At 30.4% G+C, this 24,850-nt stretch overlaps 3 protein-coding genes across 3 annotated transcripts; all 3 read right to left on the bottom strand.

The window, feature by feature from the left end:
* Positions 1 to 4,618: 4,618 nt before the first annotated feature.
* On the bottom strand, positions 4,619 to 7,917 carry LOC102591832 (protein NSP-INTERACTING KINASE 1). The gene is made up of 11 exons (XM_006338244.2): positions 7,601 to 7,917; positions 7,372 to 7,504; positions 7,205 to 7,276; positions 6,974 to 7,117; positions 6,806 to 6,877; positions 6,660 to 6,719; positions 6,479 to 6,576; positions 6,218 to 6,364; positions 5,786 to 6,127; positions 5,318 to 5,697; positions 4,619 to 5,136 (listed from the first exon to the last, which is right to left on the bottom strand). The coding sequence occupies exons 1-11, from the start codon at positions 7,707 to 7,709 to the stop codon at positions 4,813 to 4,815; spliced, it is 1,881 nt and encodes a 626-aa protein (XP_006338306.1). The 5' UTR covers positions 7,710 to 7,917; the 3' UTR covers positions 4,619 to 4,812.
* A 7,858-nt stretch (positions 7,918 to 15,775) lies between these two features.
* On the bottom strand, positions 15,776 to 18,321 carry LOC102591489 (pentatricopeptide repeat-containing protein At3g02490, mitochondrial). The gene has a single exon (XM_006338243.2). The coding sequence runs from the start codon at positions 18,133 to 18,135 to the stop codon at positions 16,180 to 16,182; it is 1,956 nt and encodes a 651-aa protein (XP_006338305.1). The 5' UTR covers positions 18,136 to 18,321; the 3' UTR covers positions 15,776 to 16,179.
* Positions 18,322 to 22,341: 4,020 nt separating this feature from the next.
* Positions 22,342 to 23,147, bottom strand: LOC102591160 (stress-induced protein KIN2-like). Its single transcript, XM_006338242.2, has 3 exons — positions 22,989 to 23,147; positions 22,584 to 22,652; positions 22,342 to 22,458 (listed from the first exon to the last, which is right to left on the bottom strand). The coding sequence occupies exons 1-3, from the start codon at positions 23,043 to 23,045 to the stop codon at positions 22,384 to 22,386; spliced, it is 201 nt and encodes a 66-aa protein (XP_006338304.1). The 5' UTR covers positions 23,046 to 23,147; the 3' UTR covers positions 22,342 to 22,383.
* Between the last annotated feature and the right edge of the window lie 1,703 nt (positions 23,148 to 24,850).

Here is a 24,850-nt window from a genome sequence, read left to right as displayed (position 1 = left end):
AAACAAGTTAGGAAGTGTTTGACAAGGTCAAAAATAAGTCAAAAACCAAGAGTAGGTGTCCCCCAACTTTTTATTTTATTTTTTGACTTAAATTTTTTATTTTTAACTTAAAAATTGTATTTTTTAAAAGTCAATCAGGCTCTAAGTAAAGTAATTACTCATCTTCTATTTTTTCACAGCGAGTGACAGCCTACAGAACTCGGTCATGTCCCATTTTATGAAATGGTTATAGCAATAGTAGAGTAAGAAATTTTGATAAAGAGGAGTTGGGATGAACCTAACGTTCTAACTCTGCCCCTAACCGACAGTGCATATCTATGGAGTGGTACAAATGGAGCTTGTCTACATTAGTCACATGGGAGTTTCATGTACGATACGTGGCAGCCTTTTCAGTCATTCCATGATGACAATTGAAGCGTCCATGTTTACTCAAAGTTAGATAGGCACTATACAAGTAGTACTTAAGAGCTAGGAACATATATTACTCCTTGTTCACATCTGTGAAGATTACAATTTTTATTATTATTTTAAATTCTATAACAAATCAAATTATATCACGTAAATTAAAACGAAGCAGAGTAAATCAGGGGCACAGCCAAAGGGATGTTTAACACCAACTACATATGAATCAGTTAGTTGATGAGAAAGAGGGAGAGAAGAAGCCTAGAATGGATCGTGAAGATGAATGCGGTATTCAAATTGAGATACTTGAGGACAGGAGGCCCTGTTTTTGGTGCTGGCAAGGATGAGACCAAGCAAGACTTGGGCGTTACTGGCACCGCCCAGTAACAAATAATTAATGTACCAACTTTTATTTTTACATTTACACAAGCCTCGTGGCTCGTGCTATGTTTTTTCAATGCGTGATGAAGAAAATTTATGCCAGTGGTAATAGTCAAATATGTATAGGGCTTGAAATAATCCAAAGTTGGTAAATAATTAATGATTCCACGCTTGCTTTAGTCTATATACTTTATTTTAACAAGCAGCGCTTTCACATTATACTACTCACTATGTTATTGGAAGTAGAATTTTACAAGAAAGACACTTCTTTAAAATTTGTAGTCTATCATAAATTTTACACATTTGGTTATTTAATTAAAAGTAAGAGGGAACTTAATAAATTTAAGGTGATTTTTTTTGGGACAAATTAAAAAGAAAAAATTATCTAAATACACAATTTATTTTACCATATTCTTTAAAATCCATTATCATTTGAAAAAAATTACAAAAAATTCTAATGTGTCTCCTATTCTGAGATATATTATTTTACGCGATTTATCTGGACGTTGAGTGATGTGTACGAAATTGAGACGTGATGTATCGAATTTTTGAGTGATGTATTCAAAACTAGTACGTGATGTATCAGGATGTTGAGTGATGTATACTAAATCGAAACGCGATTTATCAAAACGTTGAGGGATGTATTCGAAATTGGTAGGCAATGTATCGGGACGTTTTAGCTCTTAATATTATGAAATTTGTGTATAATTCTACAAAAAATAATATATATATATATATATATAAATTAAAATGGATGGAGTACGTTCTTTCTTCTTTCTTAGTACACAAAATTATTAAACTAATCTTTTTGTGTACTTTTTGTTAATAAGCCACAATGCAACTATGATTGTAACTATCTTGTTAGCTTTCAACCAAAAGGAGTACTTCTTTTAAATAATAAATATGTCATTGTATGAGCTATTTATTACTCATTCCTTTTGAATTTGTTAATCTGATTTTGATCTGACACATAGTTTACGAAAGTAAATTAGATTTTGAGAAAAAACATTAAGTGATACTTGAAGTTGTCCCAGATTTTCAAAAAGACACCTTAACTTTGTGTGCGTCCTATTACCCCATAAAACATTCAAAATCACAATAAATACACATTTTTTACACAATATTTCCACTTTGGACAAAAATATCCTCCCAATATGCATATTTTTTAAAACAAAAAGTGGGACCCATTATTGATGTATTCAAGGATGCTTTGGTAATTTTCCTATGATGAATTCGTTTTGTTTGTTGTTTAATTTTTTTTAAATAATTGTATAAAATATTATAAATCACAATAATTATTTACTTAAATATTCAAAAGTTATAAAAATATATAAAAGATCTGATTGACTCTTCAAATTTTACCGGTGACACATAAATTGGGACAAAAGAAATAATATATATTATTTGAAAATTTCTTTAAAAATACTATAAATTACAGTAATTAATAGCTAGAAATATTTCGAAGACAAAAAAAATTGATTGAGTCTCAAATTTTTTTTAGTACTACATAAATTGAGAAAGAAGAAATGATCTCTATTATTTGCAAATGGCGTAAAAGTATTACAAATCATACAATAAGAATTAACAATTTAAAATTTTAAAAGACTTTAATGCTTTATACTTATTCTATTTCCACTTTGAACAAAAATATCCTCCCAATATGCATATTCTTTTAAACAAAAAGTGGGACCCATTATTGATGTATTCAAGGATGCTTTGGTAATTTTCCTATGATGAATTCGTTTTGTTTGTTGTTTAATTTTTTTAAATAATTGTATAAAATATTATAAATCACAATAATTATTTACTTAAATATTCAAAAGATATAAAAATATGTAAAAGATCTTATTAACTCTTCAAATTTTTATCGGTGACACATAAATTGGATAAATGAAATAATATATATTATTTGAAAATCACTTAGAAAGTACAATAATTTACAGTAATTAACAATAGAATATTTTAAAGACAAAAAAAATTGATTGAATCTCTAAATTTTATTAGTACCACATAAATTGAGAAAGAAGAAATTAACCTTTATTATTTCAAAATTGCATAAAAGATATTACAAATCATACAACAATAATTAGCAATTTAGATTTGGATGACTCTCCAAATTTCATTTGTGTCACATAAATTGAGACAACAAAAATAACATATATTGGGTCCATTTTAATTTATTTGTCTTATTTTTTATATTTAAAAATTGCGTAAAAATACTATAAATCATGATAATTGACAATATAAAATATGTTTTGACAAAAACTCGATTATTAGCCCCAAAACATACCATTTATATTATTGCATGGGCCACATTATCTAGTATATATATATAGGACAAAAGGAGTATGATTAAGCTAAGCAATGAGCCTAGCGTGCGTAGGCATCTAATTGCTTCATTGAGTATTGGGGTTTGGGCGTTTGATTGTGTGATTTTTGAGAGCAGGCCGTTGGAGAGAAATGAAGGGGTGAAATTGGTTGGGTCGAACGTACTATGGGCCATTTGAGTCCAGACCTGGGCTTTGGCTTTGAATTCTCTTGTAGCCCAATACTATATAATTCCAGGCCCTTTTTGTGGAACTTTCACATATAGCAAACATAAAAATCATATTTGTATATTATAGCTATAGTTTGCATAATTGCGCTCCATAACATATTATATGTTTGCTATGGAGCTTTTGATTTGTAGAATTCGCTACAAGCATTCAATTTTATGCAAATTGTTCAATTTTGTATAAATTCATTTATATATTGTAATTTGTATAATAAGATCTGTATTTATATAATTATAAGTGTATAGGACGAATTGTATTTGTATATACACTTTTCTCTCGCTTTATACAAACACAAACACATTTTATACCGAAATGTATAAAATGACTAATTGTATATCGAAAATGGCTAATTGTATACCGAATCAAATGGCAAAAAATGGGATGTTTGCTGCGAATTACAATTAAAATAAACTATGGCTATAGCATTTAATTTGAATTAATAGTTTGCTATTTCATACAATTTTCCTTTTTTGTTTAAACAAATTGAATCCTAAAGAAACCTCATAGTCATGGTGATTATGTGATTTTGACCGCAATATGTATCTTCTAATTTTAAACACCCATAGGCCATATGGAGTTAGTCTTTTATGGAATACATCTAAATTAAATATAATGACGTTGTTTCTCCCAATATTTTTAATTGTTATGATAAAATATTATTTTATATATTGAAAAACATATAATATAACACAAGATTAAAAATTGGTTGCGAAAAAGCCATTATACTAAAAATGTAATATACTCCTAACATAAGATCAAAAAATGATTCTGAAAAGGCGTTGGTTGTTACAGTGAAATGTTATTGCAGACAATAGTTGTTATAGAGAGGTCTCATTGTTATCGTAGACGATAGTTGTTTAGTTTTATGTATTTCATTTGGTTTTTACAACTTGATAACACATTTTTGCGATTGGCTAATAAATCAATAAGAAATTTCTATGGTGGACCACTGTGTTTTCTTGGATTCCTTGCTATTATGAATATTTACATCTATTATGTCTTTAGTGTGGCTTCGTGCGTTGCACTAAAATATAAACTATAGTTCTACCTTAGGTAGCTAGCAACTTTTTCTTAAAGAATAAGCTTCAAAAATCATTAGCTTCTCCACCAGCAATTCCATTATCATCTTCAATAGCCGTTGCTAATCATTATTATGGCATGCTAATTTGTAATTACTAAGCCAAATGATGTAAAAGCACACTATAATGCTTAAAAGTTCATTTCAGCTTTTCAAATTACAACATTGTCTAAACTACAAATACAGGTTGTACCAGGAAAAAAAATCGAACTCTCGATTGAAATCATTTAACTTAAAGATGAACATATACAATAAAGAAACAAAAAAAATAACAGAACACATCAAAGTTCTTTGAATCTTTGATGGTTCATTACTATACATTACCACATAGTTTAATAAATTACCTCTCTAAGTGTGAATTCTACTTTTTTTTATAAATATACGTAAATGACTTGCTCACCTAGGACCAGACAACTCCATGGCTTGTACAAGTAACAATGAATCATCGGTGAGATCTGAAAATCTCTCGGATGAGGATAGCTCTTTAGTTTTGTACTTGTTACTACCATCAAATTTTTGGGATGCTTCCCATCTCTCTGCAAGTCCATCACCTTCAAGCATTCGAACGATTTCAGACATTTTTGGTCTGTGTCCTGGAAGATATTGTGTGCTGAGGAGAGCAACTTGAACCATTTCCTCTAGCTCGATTCGATCATAGTTGATTCTCAAATCTTTATCAACAAGGACATCAAGTTTCTTCTCTTGATGAATTTTCCTAACCTGATATAATGTAAACCAAATGTTACACTTAACAGGATATATACAATGTCGCGAAACATGCCATAACATTTCTCTGACTATAAGAGCATGTCGTTAAGGGTAAAATGAGAAGTCTAAAGTTAAATAGTTTTCAAATATAGAAAGTGTTGAACTTATTTGAGGCATGTCAATTGATACTTACCCAATCAAGCATTACTCCCTTTTGGTTAGCTGCTTTTCCAAATTCTATAGCTCTCATTCCTGTGATCAGCTCAAGTAGAAGGATCCCAAATCCAAACACATCTGTTTTCTCAGATGATTGTCCTGTTGACAGGTATTCAGGGGCAATATGCCCTACTGTACCGCGCACAGCAGTTGTGACATGTGAATCCTGGTGATCCAAAAGCTTTGCCAGCCCAAAATCTCCCACAACCGCCTCACAAAAGTCATCGAGCAATATATTTGCTGCTTTAACATCTCTATGAATTATCTTTGGATCACATTGTTCGTGAAGATATAACAGTCCTCGAGCAGCTCCTATAGCTATTCGCTTCCTTGTTCCCCAATCCAACACAGGTTTTACTATAGAAAGTAACATGGACTATATTTCAGCAAAAGACAAATAAGATATCTGAAATGCCACTTTGCTAATTTCATATGTTTTTTTTACCTCTGAGACGCGAAGCTACACTACCATTGGACATAAAAGGGTAAACCAAAAGCTTCTCCGACTGTGTCATACAAAATCCATAGAGCCTGAGGAGGTTACGATGCACTGCTAAGCTTATCATTTCGACTTCTGTTTGGAATTGTTTCTCACCACCAATTGCATTGCCATCATTTAGCCTCTTTACAGCCACAGGAGTACCGTCTGGGAGATGGCCTTTATAAACATTACCAAAACCACCTTTTCCTAAAATGTTTTTGTTGCTGAAGTTGTTGGTTGCAATTTGGAGATCCTTGAATTGAAATCTTCTTAAATTTCCAAGGGAAACTTCTTCATGATGCCGATCTAATAATAGCAAATTATACAAATGAGTATGAAGCAATGATCATAACTTTCATGAGAACATTGAGCTTAAGTTTAGAACAGATGACCAACCTTTAACATCAAAAAAGGCTTGTTGATTGTGTCTATGCCTTGACCATAGAAAGAGTCCAATTCCAAGAACGAGCAAAAAAATGCAACCAAGAGTCGAGCCAAATACAAGCGCGATTTTATGACCTTTTTGCTTCCCAGAAGGCGAAGCTGGATAACAAACACGGAGCAATAAAGTGAGGTGAAACAGAAGAAATGAAAAATCAAAAATTACAGGTAAGAAAAAATGGTTAGATTTGGAAAATGGCATTCTATAATGCATACATTCTGAACCATTCAATGTCATTGACATTGGCAGCAATTGCATTCCATAGCAGTCTGGTTCAGACCCCGTCTCACAGATCAATGGATTTCCAACAATGCTACAATCACAGAACAACATAAATTATTCTTAACATTCCAGCTTTCTATTAACAAGACATGAATAAACTGTTAATTAGCTTACTTGAATTTCTTAGCAGGGAACCTAGGTACCGGTCCACTCAAGTGATTGAAGGATAAGTCCCTGAATCAAAAGGTTAAATACCAAAATCAATCTCAAGTTTTGAAAAGGATAAAAGGAAAAAGATAAGTAAAGCAATAAGGATTTACACTAGAGTAAGCTGTGACATGTTGGCTAATGAGACTGGAATTTCTCCTGATAGACTGTTATTGTTGAGCCTCCTGAACAAATTAATATAAGGAAACTGATATTGAAACTGTTGGAAGATAGAAAAATGAAGTTTAGTATGAGAACTGGCTCTCTGTTAAGATTCTTACATGTACTTGAGGTCACTCAAGTGTCCCAAAGAAACAGGAATATCACCAGTGAAGAAGTTATCAGAAAGATCAAGAGTCTGAAGTTTTGAGAGCCTTCCAATTTCTTTTGGGATTGGTCCTGTTATATTGTTATTCTGCAGCAATCTGTTTCAAAAGAAAAAAAAAATGGTTATTCAAAAAAGTAACAGAAACAATCAAGAAAGGTTCAAATCACTGATTTTAGTAACTCACATAATCTGAAGATTTGTCAAATTGCCAATGCTAGGAGAAAAAGTACCAGACAGATTCTGGCTTGGTGCCCCTCTGCATAATACAGAAAGGTAAAAAAAATAATTCAACTTTTGAATTGCAAAGACACAAACAAAGAAAAAGATTTCATCTTTGCAAGAAATACTTACAAGCCAATAACCAAACTCTCAGAAGAACAAGTAACCATAGCCCAACTACATGGATCAACAGAAGTACTATCCCAATTATCAAGAACCCCGTGAGGATCCTTCAAAGCAACTTTTATGGCCATTAAAGCTTGCACTGAGAAAAAAAAAAGAAAAAGAGGAACATCTCAGATGAAAACTTAGTATTTTCAGTATACATTATGCAGAATTTTATCAAAATAATACTAATTACCTTCAAAGTTGACACCTTTAGGAGAAAGCAATCCTGCTGCAGAACTCCAAAGAACCAAGAATGTAGCCACATACAAGAATGCAACCTTTATCTCTCTTTTCTTTTCCATTAAATTTCAAGAAAGAAACAGAAACTCAAATGAATACCAGAGAGACAAACCCCTCTATTGGATTTTCTTTCTTCTAATAATCTTTTAGATTGAGAACAAAACTATAGCTTTTGTATGCCAGAAAATCATTTTATTACTGTCTTGTCAGTCTCCATGGAAAGAAAAAAAAAGCAGTCTTTGTAAAAAGGAGAACTTAGCATGCCTGTCACTGGGGACACAGACCCTTTGTGAGGAAAAGAATATATTAAAAAAATTTAAACATTAATAAAATAGATTAGAAGTAGTTGTTCGGATGGTAACCATTTTCACAAGATTATAAGTTCAAGTCATCAAGGAAATAAAGATAATAGCTCGTCAGGGAGGGGTTAAAAAAATCACATTAATAAAAAGAATATACTTTTAAGTTTTACCATTAGTCTAAATGGAAATCTAATTGCTACTATCTTAATCAAGAACTTTGTCTTGAAGTATAGACATAGAAATGACAAGTTTTCTAATGGACCGTTCTTTTAAGCTTAAATCAAAATCACTCTTTGAAGACAAATAAGCAAAAGCATTAGTGTAATGTGCAGCTATAATAAGACCAAAAATTCCTCATGGGTGAGTCAGTCACTAGCTAACTTATGGCTTAGAAATAAGTTATTTTTTGTCATTATCATATGAGCTTTATTATGTGCAATAGTAGTAATATTTTATTTTAAAAAAAAATTGGGAACAAACATTTGGGATGTGTAAGAGTGCAAAGTAATGGCTATGGGAGTTGGATTTGCAAGGGAATCCAACATTCCCTGAGTTTGGCCATTCAACAAAATCCCAAAAACTTATCTGTTTTTTAAAAATCTATGTTTTAAAAAGAGGCTAAGAATGTGGGAATCTCAAGAAAATTAGGCTAGAGATTGATTATGGGTTTGGTGAACTGACCAGTCATATAGGCTAGGGACCCAAGACCCCGCCCATGATGAGGGGTATCTTTGTTGGCTATAACAATTATTTTTACCAGATAAATATATTTTGCTTTATTACAAATTTAATTTAACACGTTATCTATTTTAAATAAGAAAGAATATGTCGAGATTTTTAAAATTTATAGGTAAATTAGTGTGATGTGTTTCAATTGAGCACATGAAGTATACATGATAAAATGTTCATATTAGATACTCCCGACTCAAATTTCTAAAGAAGCTTTTGTGTAGGCACATTAATCATTTAAAATATGTTACGCACCTCAATTATACACATTAGACATAATAAGTTGAAGACCTCGTACATGTTCCTATTAATGCTGATGTGTATAATTTAAAATAGAAGGAATATTTAATGTGATTAACTTAGAGGTTTGTGAACAGGCGCAAACACTTCTTCAAAATATGAGTAAAAAATGTCTCATAAAAACACTTTATCTTATATTTAAATACTGAATGAAAATTAATATAATTTGAATTGTGTCTAAATAAAATTTACTTACAAATATAAAGGATTGTCAATATATTCAACCTTAAAATAATTATTTCATAAGAATATTATTTCTACTTATTATTATGGATAGCTATATATAGACTATAGTTAACTTTGTTTATGTAAAAGTATATTTTTTTACCCACACAACATTTCTTACTACCTTTATGATTGATTGCTTGGGGAAGAGGGGTATGATGAATGTACTTTAATTGATTCCACTATGGAGTAGCACACTATTATATGTTGTTTGGAGTGGTTAAAAATAACATGATTTTACACGCTTCATGAGACTGTCATTCCAAAGAAACAAACTTATATATATATTTTATATAAAAGAGAAAAGTAGGAGTACTTTAATAGTTGATAAAGCTAAAGCTGCCCACCTCCATCCTTTCATGCTCCCTAAACATCATTGATAAGAATTTCAATTTGTTGTGGGTGGACAATATCATGCATCTCTCCTTTTCTTGCTTACCTTTTCCTTTTCTTTCCAATTTAAGAAAAATTAAACAATAATAATCAAATTACTTTTCTCACCTTTTGAGTATTTTCTCCATATATGCATATTTGAAAATATTAGTGGCCAAAAGGATAATGTGTGTGTTTTGGGGTACTAGGTAACCATTATTTGGCTTTGGCATTATTTTATTTAATATAAGTTTTTGCATGATTTTGCCCATAAATATGATATTTTTAATTTTTTGTCTCTGCTACTCATTTAATAAAAATTTGTGGATCAAATTACTTTTATTGATCTATGATCTAATTTTGCTAGACATAAGTTTAGAGAAATTTTATATCACGCTCGATACAAGTTTTGCAGAAATTAAGTTCTGCGGCATAAAATGTGTAGTATTTCTATGAACTAATTATAATTTCGCTAGGCATTAGTTTAGAGAAAAATTTGCCTTGTTAATCATATATATAAGTTTTGAACGTAAAAGTTTAAGTTATGTCTTTTGCAGCATAAGTTGTGGGTATTGACTTGAACTTTTGCCTCTATCAACATAAGTTCTTTAACTAGGATTAAGCATAAAATGTGATATATTTTAAAAGCATAATTTATATCATATTATGATACGAAAATATAAATGTTCATCTAAAATTATCTATTATTTTGGTAGCAAAGATATTTTCTATCACTTACTTTTTATTTAAAATACTGAAGGGAAATAATTAATAACCACCCCACCCCAAACTAGAGACATTTGTGAATGGTCTTATTAATATTCTTAACAAAGAAACAAAGGGAAAGTACAAATTATGTAATGGGAGTCTGTACACTGCTGACGTGATCGTTTTGTATACTGCTGCTTGTACGTATTGCTTCGTTAATTGGACCAGTCAATATTTGCTGAGGGTAAAACATGTTCCTATCTTTCACATTTTTTCGTTTGATTTAGGTATTACTATGTTAATAATGCTAAAATAAAATATAAAGTTAATAGATTAAATATCATATAATTAAAATAATTCAATTGAGTTCACTGTACTCTTTTGTTAACCTTACCTAATTGGTACTCAAATTAAAGTAGTAGTACATATATATATATACTTTGCTTGTTCTTTCTTACTATGTTGTTTTTCTTTTTCATCAAGATTCTTATTTTTTGTCTGCTTCCATGCACATAATTGGAACCTAAAGTTTGTAAACTTGTAATTTTTTTTACTTTTCTTTTTTACCCTTTTCACTTTTTTTCTTTTATTTCCCTTTACTTCCTATTGATTCAAAATAAAAGTAGAAGTCATGGTGAAAGTGGAGGAAAAGTAAACGTGAAGAATAATGCATTTTTCCTAGCTACTACTTTTTTTCCCTCCTACATTATCCAAACAGACTCTGAGAACTATTACTCAAAGAATTTATTTCTTTTATTTATTCTAGTTTTTCCTTTTTCCTTATAGTTATTTAGTCAGAATTTTGTTTTAATTAATGGAAAGTGAGAACCTACACTGTATTCTATTGTGATGATCACAAATTTAAATGAACCAATAAAAGAATAGATACTTTCAACCGTTTATTTTTTTTTTTACTCTAAAAGAAAAGTATAAAGTTAATCGGTACGTCTAAGAATGAACAAGGGGAAGAATTACTCAAAGAATATGAGTTGTGGCTAACATCCAAGGCATAAAAAAACATTTTTTTTATAAAATAAAATAAAATGGGATTAAGCCAATAACCACCTCGACCTAGCTAACTTTTGACTAGCACATCAACTTCCTAACAAAATGTCTACGATTGAAAATCACTCACATGGCAAGATTCAAATTCAAATTGGTTCCTAATCCTGATCAGAGACTATTGTATTTGCGTCAGACTTAGTCCAACAAAGAGGCAAAGTAGTGATATCTTACTTTCCATTATGGACAACACGCTTCACCTGTTTCTTCTCCGTGTTCACTAGCCCTCCTATCCCGAGCGAAGAGACGGCAAAAAAGCATCATTGTAGCCGCATAACATGCATGCTTCTAGCTAGCCCTATTTGCTACGTAACAATAAAACAAGATAACCAAATTATGAATGGAAACTAGCAATTCGTACTATATTGAAAAGGTTCACGAGACATAACGTAGAAAAATAATAATATTAAGAAAGGCATATTGATGGCAAGTTTTATTCATTCCCTTTTGGTATAATTAGGTGTATGTGAAGAGAAGAAGTGTATAAGCAAGAGCCAATTTTATGAAATGGATAGAAACACATGCAAGGAAATGGACCAACAGAATTGTAACAATAGGAATATGAATTGACTAAACGTGAGAAGAAGAAAAAACATACAATACTATACTATATAGTCGACAAAAGGAAAATAGATATGAATTAAGAGGAATTTGAATCACAGCTGGATCTATTGTCTCTTTCTTTGTTCACTACTATATTCTTACTTGCTTGCTTCAAAGTTGGGACCATTATATTTAGCCTTCTAATTAAACATTTTCATATTCTTCTCAAAACATACATCAATCATCTCAACAAAATCCATAACAAAAAACCAATTGTAATATACATGTGAAACACTTAATAAATATACACTAGGTTGAGGCTTTGTAATCGCAACAATTTTTTTTTTAAAAAATCCGTCAATACAATACGTAATTAGCTAGGTTTGATCAGATATAAATATATAGTCAAGTACACACATACCAAAAAAAACAGGGACGTTTGATCGAATGTAATAACTTTGGTCCGAACTCTATAATTGTAATCTTAAGAATTATTCACTTTATATACACAAATTACATTAATTTATAACTCAATAACTTAATAGAATTATAATCCCGATATATATAACCTTTGCTCCACCTCAGCTGCCAAAAATATGTATGTATAATAGCACCATATAATTTGTCAAAAAGATATAATGAGTATATAAAAATTTACACGCCAGACAATTTAAAACTTGTACTCTGATTTCTACTCCTCTTCTTTCATATTAATTTTTAATTTTCGATTCATTAATTCTTTTGCCATTGGTACTAAAGTGGTCGATTGAATATATTCTTAAGGAGGAAAGAAAATGGAATTTTCTATTTCTTAGAAGTAAAAATGAATATCTCAAACAATACATAAAATTAAAAATAAATTTATAAAAGGCTATAAAACTAAATCTCCCGAAACTAAAGGCTTGGAACGTTAGTAAGTAGTGGTCCTTCTTCTTCGAAGCTTCCGCCTTCTCAATTTTGAACTATACCTAAGTGGAAATTTCACTTTAGCAAAATTAATGAACTTTTCTTTTTGGCTTTATCTTTTTATCCTTAAATTCCCTTCTTCTGTTTTTTGAATACAAGATGTAAATAAATAAACAACTGACAAACTAAAGAAAATTAAACATATAATTAGAGTTATGTCAGATTGATTAATTAGTCTTAATATTATATGTTTAATGGGTGAAGTCATGATGATCATGATTCAAATTACTTGAATTTGCACAGGCACCAACACGTCTTCACTGGTTTTGAAAATGTTTTTCTTGATTAATCATACTCTAGTTTTTTTCACACACGTCGAGATCTATCAAAAGCAGTCTATCTACCCTACATAAGATGAGGGTAAATTATACGTACACTTTACTCTCTTCAGACTCCACTTGTGTCAGATCACGTTTGATCTGTTGTAGATAAATATCATAATTGACGGAAAATGCAAGCAACCCAAGATAGCTATATAGCTACATGAATTATTAAGATGGTACCAATAAATTGCAAAAGCATGCATGTCCCTCAAGTTTTTTTAGGTACACAAAAACGTGCATGTCCCTTAGCTTACACAAAATCATACGTATAAGTCCCTTACACAAAAGGCTTATCGTCGTCGTTGCTCTTTCCTCCTCCTTTATTTGTTGATGTTTCACCAACAAAAAGAAAATGAAAGCATCAATAAAAATAATAAATTGATGTCTTAATTAAATATAAGATAGAGATCGAAATTAGGACAAATATCACTTTTATCTTTCTACTAAAATTAATTTGCTAACAAACTTCAAGATCAATGAGTTTAACTTAATACCTCATGTGGTGCTCAATTATATTTCTGCTGAAAATTATTACTCAAAAAAAAAATCAGTGTATGTTTAGATCAAAGTATATATATTAATAATTAATTAGATGAGTAATGAATAAACGAAAGGATATGTCCCACTAAATTAAATTTTCTGTATTAGAGAAGAGGTACTACAAGCAATTCACCTTATAGGGGATTGGTCTTGTATACTAAACTAAACTTGGCTAGAAAATTGCATCTTTAATATTCATAATTAAACTTACTTTGTCCTAAATGTTCCAAATAATAGTAGCAAAGGTGGAGGAGTAGGTAAATGTAACAGCTATTAATCATGACAAGTTGGTGAGAAAATTGTCTTATGTAGTGTAAGAACCTCACTTGTCTAGTGTCAACAAATTTGTGAAGCTAAATTCCAAAACTCCATTTGTAATATGACAAATAGAAGCCTCCAACTGAGATTTATTTTCACCGTCATATATTCTTGTATAAAAATTAAACTACACTATAAAGTATTAATATACGCAGCTCAAATATATATTTGAAATATTGATGAGATGAAAAAAGAACAAAACTCATTAATATGTTTTGTTAGGTCATTCTCATCGCGTTTTGCTCATTGAAATGTCCCATTCACTCCCAACTAGAATCAGAATGGGAAAAAATTGTCTATGTAAATAAGTTGATATATAATTGGAAAGAATATATCAAGGTAATTAAATTCAAATTTTAATAGCAATATCTTGAGTACAATAATAGTTTAAAGATGGAAAATAGAAAAAAGGCACAAAGTGACAATAAGGTCCATAAGGAGATTTTGTCTGGTAGAGTATTGATGCATCATTTTCCTTCTTGGTGCAATACTCCCAAACATCTTTAATGCGGTGTATAGACTAATCTCAATCTCTGTCCACCTTTATCCAACAAACAAATACTACTACTATTACTATATATTAAAAATCTTTTTCTTCTTTAACTGCTGATTAATATTTTTTTCTTTTTCTTGTACAACTCATGTTGGTGGGTACTTTAATTTCTTCTGTAATGTGAAATACTGGTACATAAGACCACAAAGTAGTCTAAAGTTCCTTAGAAATATCATGAGATTCATGAACTTAGAATAGTGATATAATGATGACGTCTCCAATTTAGAGGGAAAAAAAATGTTCAAGTGAATATGCGACACATTAAAAAACAAAGGATGAAATTAGAGATCTCGAATTTTAATGACTTTGAAAACAAATAAACTTATAGTAAAGAATGTTCTCTTTTAATGGGTCCAACATAATGTATATCTAAATTAGTCGAACCAATGAGTATAATGATAGAATAAGTCATCACATGGTTATAAATGTCAACTGAAGCCATCTCTCTTTGATAATTGACCCAAGGAGAAAACACAAAATAGTATGCCCAGAATAGCCTAAATTTACAACGTTTTAAATTTAGTCACCTCAGAATCAAAGTTGTAAAGACGGGTTTGAAGTTATAACTTCAGAAGAAGAAGCGGGGGAGGTTGTAAACTGTAAAGTATGGCTAAACTTCAAATAAGTTATAAAATGGGCTATGTTTTAAACAGTGTCATCACAAGCGGCTACCTGGTGCCATTCCTACCAAAGAAAGGAAAAGAAACTATTACACCAAACTACAGAAAAGCTTCATGCAGGGGAAGAGAAGAAGCTCAAGCTGAGAAATTCCAATGAAATCAAGCGACGCAACAAAGGGCACATGTAGATACACATGGAAAGACAAAAATACCCCTCGCCGAAGCAGTTATGTCGAAGAAGAGACATGTGCAATAGCAGAGAAGAACTAAGATTTTTATCATATTCTTCTTCAAGATGGACCAAATAGGCATTCCCATGTTGGAACAAAAAAAATTAGATGAATTATAAGAATAGGCCCAACAAAAACTTGAGTTTGTTAATGTAGCACAATAATTGCAGTGATCCATAAGTATCTAGAGATGAAAGAAATGAAAAACTTAGAGTTGGATTCAATTGAAATAGCAAACCCTTGTAATCATGAAATTCTCCAAGGTCATCAAATAAAAATTTACAAAGTGAAGACAATAATAAACTTCAACAGACATTTAACTTTAAGAGCATGGCTAGGAGTTGAAGGAACATGAAATTCTCCAAGGTTGTTTACATAATCAAGTAAAGTCAGAATTAAGACAATATGTATGATGGATCCAGCAGACTAGACCAATTACAGGTCCCTTTTTCCTCAAGCCTACTCAGAGAATCATAAAATGAACAACTCAGTGGAGTCAGTAACTTTTATGAAAACATGATGAAGTGTTCACCCATAACTTTGATGAGTCCAATGCAACTATGTTTTATTGTGTCGATTAAATTCACCAAGTGAACTCTAATTGGAAAATGGTTTCTAAGGGACTAAGCCCCGATATTTAAAGAAAGCAGAGACGGTTGCAAACTTTCATAAGAAAATATTAGGAAAAAATGTCCAAACATGTTGCAGCACAAAAAAACTAGACGACGTATCCATCTGAGCCTATGCAGTCACAGGAATAGTGGCAGTTGCTTTCTGGGGTTTCTTGGAACAAAAAAGATTCAAAACATCTGCATGGTTCCTAATGTATCTCGGACATATTGCAAGGAAGTCCTGTGCTTCACTTCGCCTTCCTGCTTTAAAGTATGCTTCAAACAAATTGAGAAACACAGAAGTTGATGGAAGTTTCTTCAGGGTCACTGCTGCAGTAAATTCAAGTGCATCATCAGCACTTCCAGTCTTTGAAAGGTACTTGATGAAGGGATTCAGAAAAGGTGGGTAATCTTGACTTTTCATCAAATGTAGAACATCCAGAGCTTCCTCGAAACCTCGTTGGGCCAATAATTTTCCTATCAAGAACTTATATGTGGTATGCCACACATGTAGTTCTTTCTCATTGACCATCTTCTCAACAAGATTGAATGCGTGAATCGCTCTTCTCTTGCGGCAGTGCAAGGACACTAAGAGCTCTAAAGCATACCCAGCATGGGATGACCCTTCCTTTTCGATCATCATTTCAAATGCTTCTGAAGCTTTAGCCAGATCACCCGCTTCACAGTATCCTTCAATTAAAGATGTCCATGTTTTAGAATTTGGAGTAGAGACAGTTGATTCTATATAATTCATAAACTCATTGGATTCCTTATCCTTCCCACCACTACCCAAATTAAAAGCAATTTTCCTCTGCTGATTATGACTAGGTGTGAAACCAGCATCCTCCATTGCTTTCAATATCTTGTTACATTCGCCAAATCTATCAACACTGGTCAAAGACTTGAGAATGGCATCGAGGTTAGCACTAGTCAATGAATTGCCACTTTCTGTGAAGACCCTTAAAACTTTTGAGAACAATTCCAAATCAAGCTCCTTGCTAACAACTATTTTCTTCAATAGAAAAGTGCAGTCCTCCGAGGATGGCTTGTTTATGCCAACCATTGCAAACTCATATAAGTTCACGGCATCCTTAATCATTTTCCTCTTAACAAAGTTATCCAGAACCCTAATATATGTTTCTTTTTCCATTTCAAATCCTGCAGTTCTCATTTCATCAACTAACTTCCAGAACTTCTCACTGAACTCTTCCCTACCTAAGACCCTTGCGATAGCATTAAATGTCTGCTCATTGTGTTTAAATAGACCACTCTCTTCAATCCACCTAAAGTATATCAAAGCCTTATTAGTTTCACATTCAAGCTTCTCTAAAACCATACTGATCAATTCACTCGAGAACTCGAATTTTGACTCTCGCAGCTGCTTTTCCACATCATCTCCCCATACATTTCCTCGAATCAATTTGCAAACCCTAGAACAAACTTCCTCGCTCGAATTGTCGGCCAGCTCAGAACCATACAACTTTTTTAGCTTCTCCAGGTCGCCGCTCAGCTTCTCCTTCTCAAATTTCTCAATAGCCCGATTAAACGTACCCCTGGACACTCCATACCCTTTACTTTTCATGATTTCAACCATAATCCAAAACTCTTTGACAAACCCATTAGACCCCAATATCCCCAACATATAATTATACACCTTTGAACTCAACCTCTCGCTCTCATTCTCCTTAACCCAGTTAAATAACTTATGTGCCGCATCAGGGGCGGTATTAAAGCTCCTTAACGCTCTTATAACCAAATCATGCGTGACAGTAACATTATTAGACTCTAAATCAAGCTTAATTTCTTCATTACTCCGGTTTGGTTTAGAGAAAATACCAGTTAAAACAGCGATTTGATCTGAATCTTTGTGTTCGACAGCCAATTCAGATGTGGAGAAACTACGAACGGTGAGTGATTGGTAAGGGAGCATGTGAGATGTACGTGAGTGGATAGTTGAAGAAGCGATAGTACTAACAGATCGATTTACCTGAAACGGAGATTGATTGATGTGGTGCCTGGAAATGTGAGGCTGAGCTAGAGAATGGTGCCGGAGAAGAAGGAGAAGCCATCGCTGTTGATTTCGCATTCTTCTTGGTAGATTCCGATTGCTTAATTGATCAAAACTGAAAAGAGTTTCGGCTGGTTTTTTGGGAATGAACAAAGAGGATTTTGGTAGGGTTTAGGGATGAGAAGAGAAAACTCAGATGGACTGAGTTCGAACAGATTCGGGTCAAATGGAGTGTATCCAAGATCCGAAATGTTGTTTTTTAGATTTGGATTAATTAGGGTTATGATCCTAGAAAATTGATTTCTTTTAAATTGGAAATCGACACATATACAAATACCAATGTTAACAATTTTTACCATATTTTAATACAAGTATAATTTCAAAGATATTCCATCAAATTTAATCTTATAATACTTTTACTTTTAAATGAGTTATGTCGATTAATTTTGTCACTTATTATTGAGTTAGATCAACGCAAATTATTTTATTAATAATACAAATGAGAGTGTAAATTATTAATCAATTTTGATAAACATTTACCCAAATGTTTATATGAATTATTCTAATTTATAATAAAGTCTTATTTATGTACAATTTCAGATTTTCATTCAAGTAAGCATAAGAAAATGCATTTTTTCTCTTTCCTTTGATTTTTCAACTATGCATAAATCCACATGCAAATCCTAATGTTTATTAATGATTTTTATGGCCTCAAACCATTCAAACAATTATCAAGAAATTACTGTATAAAATTATTGAATTATATTTTGCTTTGATCCTGATTTTGTTATTCGGACTTTTTTTTGTATCAAAAATATCAATTCTTCCATTTCATTTTTTCATTTAAGCTGATATAATTGTGTGCTAACAAGCGTTTCATCAATTATAATCTTAACGTTCATGCTTGATATAAAAAATAGAAATAAATGATTTTACAAAAAAATGCTACCAAAACAAATTATTTCGGTTGAAATACATTATTTCTTATTAACAAATAGAGTGTGTAAAAATTGACCATGGATAAGTTAACTATCGATGTAAAGGATATTAGCTACTGTAGTATTTATTTTGCAAATATGAAAAGCACTTTTTAGTTAACTTAAAATATTTGCAAAACTTAAAAAACAATTTAAAAAAAGGTGTTGAAGTTGCAACTTAAAAAACTACATTCATCCAATGTTTGTAGTTAAAAACAGTTTTTTAGAAAGAAAAAATTACCTTCGAAAAAAACACTTGTTTGACATAAAAGGAAACTTTAGTTGTCTTTATGCTATAGTGTGATGTGAGCAAGGTTTGATAATTGTTGAAATATTCTATATTAATTGTTTCATGTACATTACGATATGATAATATATTTTTAATCCAAAATATTAAATATTTTTTCATTTTTTGATGTCCAAAACTTTAATTTCATTGAACTTTGATTAATCATCTTATATCTAGTCTTTCCATAATTTAGGAAGACAAATTGCATTTTAATTTTCAATATTATCACATGATTCATGAATTCTAACTTAAAATTTAGGAGCTAAATTATATATCTTTGATGTGATGTAGCTGGAAAGATTGATTAAATTTGACTTTGATAAATTAAAAGCATTAAATAAATTAAAACAATAGAATTATAATCATATCATCTCGGAAATGCAAAGTTTAGAGATTCAACAAAATTAAACACTTTTGTTAGATTAAAAGAAGAAAAGAAATAAGAAAGTTGTGGCAATGTGACCTATACACAACTTTTTTTTTATTCTTCTTTAATTCACAAATAAGAAACCTCTAAAAAAAATACTCAATCCTAAATAAGAAAAAATGCTTTCCTAATTTGAAATAACAATAAAATTTCAAATTATTTTAGAGGGGATTTAGAAAAAGAGCCAATATGGCTGCAATTGAAATTAAGATTTCATTTGTTCAATCCAGTGGCATTTTTAACTGCCTCTGCCGCTCCTTGTGCCTTGGCTTGCACTTGTTGTCCCGCCTACAAAATTATCAATCAAATATAACACAAACACATTACTTTTTGATCTTATGAATAGCTAAATAAATTATAAGAATAAGACTTTAGTGATGTGTATATATATAACGATATATCAATGATCAAACCTCTTGAAGTGATTCCTTAGCAGACTGTGCAATATTAGCAGCACTGTTCATCATTTGATTACCTTTTTCCTATCACATAATAATATATATCACGTGTCATCAGAGACAAAGCTACATGATCCAAACATAGAGAATGAATTCTACTTGTTTGAGTCATACATGTTTATATGGCAACCTTTTTTTTTTCTCTCTTCAAACTCACTCATAAAAATTTATATTTTTTGCAATTATCTACAAGTATGCTAATGAAAAAGTAAATGTGTAAATAATTATAGCATATAGATTACCTGGGCTTGGCCCTTGGCTTGGCCAGCTTGGTAGCTCAAATTCTGGGAGTTATCCATGATTTTGTGATTAAAATTGAGTAACTAGTGTTACAAACTCGGAAAAATCAAACTATTGTTTAAAGAACTTAAAATTGCTTGTTTATGTATTGTTTTAGAAAGTTTGGGGTATTTATAGATCTTGAAATCCATTCAGTGCTTGACATTTGTTAATTTTGGTTGAAGGGTAAGACATTCATGCCTCAATATAGGGAAGAAGTTGCATAAACTTAGTTTATTTTGAGGTTAATTATTTTGTGTATATTACAACAATAATATATTCAATGAAATATGGATCTGAAAATGATAAAAAAAAAACACAAACTTTATTAGTACTATTTTGTGGAGATAGAGATTTTTTTTTTTGTGTGTGTGTGTATATTGTTATATGATAATATAACCTATCCAAATGTTTAATATTTTTTCATTTTCTGATGTGCAAGACTTCAAATTGATTAAACTTTGATTAATTATTTATATATCGAGTCCTTCCATAATTTAATAGAAGACAAATTGCATTCCAACTTCAATACTTGTTTTATGATTTAGGAATGTCTAACTTCAAATTTTCAATATATATATATATATATATATATATATATATAAATAAAATGATGTAATACTTTTCTAAGGCTTTCAATTGCATTATTCTTTTTTTTTCTTTCGGCCTTTCTCATATTCAAATTAAGTAATTCTTACATTTGGGTTAGGAACTAATCCAATTGCATTAATCTATTTTTTTTTTCTTTTGTCCTATTCTAGTAGCGTCTCCTCTCTCCAGTGACCATTGATAGGATATTGTTAGTAGTTTCTACATATGCTATAGAGCTATTGGATATACAAATAAATTACTCAATTTATTATAAATAATTATTTTATTAATGAAAGAATATTTATAATAAAAACTTTTCACATGTCAATATTTATAATGAGTAATAATTTATACCTCTTTTAACTTTTTCTCTTTATAAAAGCACTTCACGTCATATATAGCTAATTAAATCTGTCAAATAACCTTTTTAAATAGTTGAGTGCTAAAACTATTCTAGTGATTCTTTATAGTGTTCAATCCAAATATATCAAATTTCAAGTATTAATTTATTTTGCAAAAATGAAAAGCATTTTTACGTAATTTAAAATATTTGCAAAACTTAAAAAACATTTTTTTTAAAAATGGTGTTGAAGTTGCAACTAAAAAGAATCTACATTTACTCAATGTTTGAAGAATTGAAAAACAGTTTTCTAGAAAGAAAAATTACTATTGGAAAAAAAACTTGTTTGATATAAAAGGGAACTTTAATCATCTTTATACGATAAAGTGATGAGAGCAAGGTTTGATAATGGTTGAAATATTCTACATTAATTATTTCATATATATTGCGATATAATGATATTCTTTTATTCAAACATTTAATATTCTTTCATTTTCTGATGTCCAAAACTTCAAATTGACTGAACTTTGATTAATCATTCGTATATTTAGTCTTTTCATAATTTAATAGGAGACAAATTGCGTTTCAATTTGAATGTCTAACCTAAATTTATAGCTGAAAAGATTGATAAAATTTGATTTCGATAAATTAAAGCATTAAAAAAATTAAAACAACAAAGTTATAACCATATTATCTCAGCAATCCAAAATTTGCAGATTCAACAAAATCAAACACTTTTATTAGATTAAAAGAAAGAAGAAATTAAGAAAGTTGTGACAATGTTACCTATACACAACTTTTTCTTTTTCTTCTTTAATTCAGAAATAAGAATCCTCTCAAGAATACTAAAATCCCAAATAAGAGAAATTGCTTTCCTAATTTGAAATAACAACAAAATTTCTAATTATTTTAGAGGGGATTAAAAAAAAAAGAGCCCATCTGGCTCTGCAACGGAGATTAGAATTTCATTTGTTTAAGCCAGTAGCATTTTTAACTGCATCTGCCGCTCCTTGTGCCTTGGCCTGCACTTGTTGTCCCGCCTACAAAATTATCAATCAAATATAACACAAACACATTATTTTTTTTATCTTATGAATAGCTAAAAAAATATAAGAATAAAACTTTACTGACATGTACATATATAATGAAATTTCAGTGGACAAACCTCTTGTAATGATTCCTTAGCAGATTGTGCAGCATTGGCAGCCCTGTCCATCATTTGGTTACCCTTTTCCTGTCATATAACAATATATATTAAGTGTCACTATGGGCAAAGCTACATAATCATTATATAGAGAACGAATTCTACTTGTTTGAGAATTGTAACACAAATAGACTATAAATAATTTTGTTTATATATACATAAATTGTTGAGTCCCTTTTGACATAAGGAAAATGCGCAAAGGTGATCCGAAAATTGCTTTTATATGTCGTAGGTTCGAGTCATACATATTGCTATTATAATAAAAAAAAATTCAAATCCACTCATTGAAATATCTAATTTCGATAATTATGTACAAACATGTAAAAGAAAAAGTGAATGTGCAAATAATTATAGCATATAGATTACCTGGGCTTGGCCCTTGGCTTGACCAGCTTGGTAGCTCAAATTCTGAGAGTTATCCATGATTTTATGATTAAAATTTAGCAATTAGTGTTATAAACTCAGAGAAATCAAACTATTTTTGAAAGAAGTTGGAATTGCTTGTTGATGTATTGTTTTAGAAAAATTGGGGTATTTATAGATCTTGAAATCCATTCAGTGCTTGACATTTGTTAATCTTGGTCGAAGGGTAAGACATATTTCAGGCCTCAATATGGGGAAGAAGTTGCATAAACTTAGTCTATTTTGAGGTTAATTATTTTGTGTATATTATAACAATAATATATTTAATGAAATCTAGATCTGAAAGTAGTAGAATTCACACAAATATTATCACACCATCTTATGGAGGTTGAAAGATTATTTCTGATTTCGGGTATATTGAAATATGATAATATTTCTTACCCACTTGTTTAATATTTTTTCTTTTCTGAAGTCCATGGCTTCAAATTGATTGAACTTTGATTAATATTTTTAGATCTAAAGGTTATTTAATTGACTTATTTTAAGTGCTTTTAAGTTAAAATAGCTTTTAAACATTTTTAGAATGGTTGAGTAAATTTAAAAAGTGCTTATAAGCACTTAGTTTTAACTTCAATATGTCACAATATTTATCATATGGTTTACTAACGTCTAACTTCAAATTTTCAATTAACACCTATATTTATATCTATATATATAGTATAAACTTCTATTTAATTAAGATGACGTGACACTTTTTTATGGCCTACAATTTCATGTATCGTTTTTCTTCTTCTTTTGGCCTTGCTCATATTCAAATTAATTATTTATTATAAAAGTAAAATACTTATTTTATTTGTGAAAGAACATTTACAACAAAAACTCTTCATATGTTAATATTTACAATGAGTAATTACTATCTGTGACTCACACCTCTTTAATTTTTGCTCTTTATAAATTTATTTTTCTTTGTTCTTCTAATTTTTTTACCCTATCTTAACTATAAAATGACAATATTTTTAATATTTTAAGTATTTTTTGTTGACACCCAATTTTGACCCACCAAGATATAAATTAATGATGAGCTTCTTAAATTCACGAGGGACAGTTGTTGACACCCAATTTTGACCCGTCACGATATAAATTAATCATCGAGCTTCTTAAATTTCAAACGGTCTGAAATAATTAATTTTTTATAAAGTTCAAACTATTGTTCAAGTTACTTTTAATTAATTTTATTATTTTTATAATTTTTAGACAATATATATATATATATATATGTATTTCATAATTATGCATATAATTAATATATTTTGTGATTATTCGAAATTGTCTCAAAAAGTGTTAGTTTTAGCTAAATATTTTGTCAATTAGTTTGGTTTAAATAATAGTTTATAATTAAGTTAATTATTTTATCTCGTTAGAATTAAGAAGCTCGTTAATTAATTAATATTAATTTATTTTATTGAATCTTTAGTCGGGTTCACTAATTGATTCAAAGTGGCTAAATTTTAAAAGTTAAGTGGAGCAAGTTTACAATTCATTTGATTATTTTTCTAATCCAAATATTGCCACCTCTTGCCCACTTCTTGGGTCAATTTCACTTGACCCAGCCCACAACAAAGAAGCCCATTCACCAACAATATTACAATACAATATTCCAGTAACCACCAGTAAACCCATTTCAATATAATTCCAAGTAACCCATACGTACAGCAGCCCAAACCGACCTAGATCCCTGTACGTATTTTCTTCTTCTTCGTGAACAACGCGACATACAACAATGAGCGATGACAAATTCCAGCAATTCCAGTCCAATCGCGCGTATCCGCGAGTCCAATCCAGTCATCTGCTCCCGTCGTAAAGTA

The sequence above is a fragment of the Solanum tuberosum genome, unplaced genomic scaffold, assembly GCF_000226075.1.
Source record: "Solanum tuberosum cultivar DM 1-3 516 R44 unplaced genomic scaffold, SolTub_3.0 scf00004, whole genome shotgun sequence".
In the NCBI taxonomy this organism is placed as follows: Eukaryota; Viridiplantae; Streptophyta; class Magnoliopsida; order Solanales; family Solanaceae; genus Solanum; species Solanum tuberosum.
Note: the sequence above shows the minus strand (reverse complement) of the source record. Positions and strands in the feature narration are given on the sequence as shown.